Source organism: Sorex fumeus, unplaced genomic scaffold, assembly GCF_029834395.1.
Source record: "Sorex fumeus unplaced genomic scaffold, SorFum_2.1 ptg000007l, whole genome shotgun sequence".
Taxonomy (NCBI): Eukaryota; Metazoa; Chordata; class Mammalia; order Eulipotyphla; family Soricidae; genus Sorex; species Sorex fumeus.
In genome coordinates this window covers 2,730,557-2,733,628 of record NW_026606064.1, presented here as the reverse complement: position 1 = coordinate 2,733,628, position 3,072 = coordinate 2,730,557, and the positions used below count along the sequence as shown (strand labels likewise).

Here is a 3,072-nt window from a genome sequence, read left to right as displayed (position 1 = left end):
GAAGCCAAGATCTTAACCTCTATATTTATTTTTTTTGTTTATTATTAATTTTTATTAGTGAAACACCATGAGGTACAGTTGTAGATTTACAAAATTTTGTGCTTGGGTTTCGATTATACAATGGCCAAATACCCATCCCTCCACCAATGCCCATTTTCCACCATGTATCCCAGTATCCCTCCCACACCAATCCCCCCTCCCCCCCTCCCCACCCCGCGCCTCTGTGGCAGGGCATTCCCTTTTGTTCTCTCTCTCTCCTTTTGGGTGTTGCAGTCTGCAAAAGAGGCATTGAGTGGCAATCATGTTCATTCCATAGTCTACTTTCAACATGCATCTCCCCTCCTGGGAAGATCCTCCAAACACCCTTTATTTAGTGCCCCCTTCTCTATCTGAGCTGCCCTTTCCCCTAGAGTGCCCATCTGGCCTCTAAGCCATGGAGTAATCCTCCTGGTACTGATCTCGGCTATTCTTGGTTAACCTCTATATTTCAAGTAAACTGTACCTACTTGAAATTTTCCCGAGTGCGTAATGTTATGTTAGAAACTAAACTTGCTCTGCCTTCTCTTAATACTGTTTTTGTTAATGAATTAATTTTTAATTGACTCACCATGAGATTCAAAGTTACACAGTTACAAAGCTGTTCATGATTGGGTTTCAGTCATACAATGTTCTAACACCCGTCCCTTTACCAGCGTATACTTCCCACCACCAATGTCCCCGTTTATCCTCCACCACCCCACTCCCTGCCTCTCCATTATCTTTGACCTCACTGACTTAGACTTATTTTTCAGGAGGCCCTAGCTTGGATAACTCTTCTTTCAAGATGATTTCTTTGATTCTTCAAGATGGGTTGAGTTTCCTCACTATGTCTGTTGATGAAGTTCCATCTTTTTATGCAGAATTTCTCATTTTGTACTGAAGTTGTCTGTTTTCTTGTCATCCTCCAAGACTATAAATTATTTGATGTTAGGAATATTGTCTTGACTTCACTTTACTTTTTCAAAGTGGGAGATATTTCCATTCTGTTACTCACAAATTCTCTTTGAGCTGCCTTCTCTGTAGGTTGTGTGTGCCTACTGAGATTTTTACTCTACACATGCAGTCATACACGCAGAACTGGACTCAGGTGACAGAGTTTGTCATGGTGGGCTTTGCTGGAGTGCATGAATCACGTCTCCTCTTCTTTACTCTCTTCCTTGCCATGTACTTGTTTACCTTGATGGAGAACTTGGCCATCATCTTGGTGGTGGGCTTGGACCACCGCTTACAGAGGCCCATGTATTTCTTCCTCACACACTTGTCCTGCCTTGAAATATGGTACACTTCAGTCACTGTGCCCAAGATGTTGGCTGGTTTTATCGGGACGGATGGGGGCAAGAATATCTCCTATGCCGGTTGTCTATCCCAGCTCTTCATCTTCACCTTCCTTGGAGCAACTGAGTGTTTTCTCCTTGCTGCCATGGCCTATGACCGCTATGTGGCCATTTGTATGCCTCTTCGATATGGGGCTTTGGTGTCCTGGGGTACCTGCATTCGTCTGGCAGCTGCATGTTGGTTGGTGGGCTTCCTCACGCCAATTTTGCCCATCTACCTCATGTCCCAGCTGACATTTTGTGGCCCCAATGTTGTCGATCACTTCTTCTGTGATGCTTCACCCCTGCTTGCCTTGTCCTGCTCAGATGTCACCTTGAAGGAGACCGCGGACTTCCTGGTCTCTCTGACTGTGCTCCTGGTTTCCTCAGCTGTAATTGCTGTGTCTTATGGCAACATTGTCTGGACACTGCTGCATATCCGCTCAGCTGCTGAGCGCCGGAAGGCCTTCTCTACCTGTGTGGCTCATTTGACTGTGGTGAGCCTCTTCTATGGAACCCTCTTCTTTATGTATGTCCGGACCAAAGTCACCTCTTCCATCAACTTCAACAAAGTGGTGTCTGTCTTCTACTCCATTGTGACACCAATGCTCAACCCCCTTATCTACAGTCTTCGGAACAAGGAGGTAAAGGGAGCTCTGGGTCGAGCATTTTCCCTCAAGTTGTGGAAAGGTCAGTAATGGGTTAGGAGGGGAGCTCATGTCTTTGCTTGATGAGTTGAAGGATGGCGGGGGGTCTATGGAATGAATCAGTGACTTGAGTGATCAGGAGGTAAGGACTATGTATCAGTACAAGTAAAATGTGAATTTGCTAAAACAAAACAGAGCTATTAATGTAGCTTGTTTTTCTTTTCTGCAAGTTCAAGGTGAGTGCTTCAGGTTAGTGGGTAGGTTGGCTCAATAAATACTCAAAGATCCAAGTTTCTTCAGGGCTGGAGTGATAGTACAGTGGGTAGGGCATTTGCCTTGCATGCAGCTGACCCCGGTTTGATCTCCAACATCCCCTATGGTCTCCCAAGCACTGTCAGGAGTGATTCCTGAGTGCAGAGCCCAGAGTAACCCTGAAGCATCGCTGGTTGTGACCCAAACAGTAAAAATAAATAAATAAATAAATAAATAAATAATTAAGTTCCAAGTTTCTTCTTTTCCTTTACTTTCTCTTTTTTTCCTTTTCTTTGATTTTTGGGTGGACACACCCAATAATACTAAGAGGTTTCTCCTGGCTCTGCGCTCAGGGATCACTCCTGGTAGGCTTGGGAGACCATATGAGATGTTGGGGATCAAACCCAGGTTGACCATGTGCAAGGCGGGTGCCCTACCCACTCTACTATCATGTCAGCCTCAACTTTCTTTTTTCTTAAAGGATAAATCTTCCTTAGCATGTTGGCAAACTAAGGCCTGCTGACCAAATCTAGGTCAATACTGGTTTTCATGACCTGTGAGCTAAGACTGATTTGAATATTCTTCAAAAACTGAAAACAAATAAAAGTGGTGTAAGACTTCATCATGCATAAGCATGTTGAAAATTTTCAAATCCATAGCCAACTTTTATTAAAAAATAGTTAAACCACATGTATTGTCTATGACTGTTTTTATGCTACAGTGACAGAACTGAGTAGCTGTAACAGGGACTATTTTCCAAATTCCTGTAGAGGGTCTTTTGACCAATATGGTCCACAGTGGGTGAACAAGAAGGTAAGAAG

General features: G+C 43.9%; 1 protein-coding gene across 1 annotated transcript; it reads left to right on the top strand.

Moving 5' to 3' along the window:
• Nucleotides 1-1,096: 1,096 nt before the first annotated feature.
• Nucleotides 1,097-2,050, top strand: LOC130016638 (olfactory receptor 6Q1). Its single transcript, XM_056107363.1, has one exon. It carries the CDS (start codon nt 1,097-1,099, stop codon nt 2,048-2,050), a length of 954 nt encoding a protein of 317 aa, XP_055963338.1.
• Nucleotides 2,051-3,072: the final 1,022 nt, after the last annotated feature.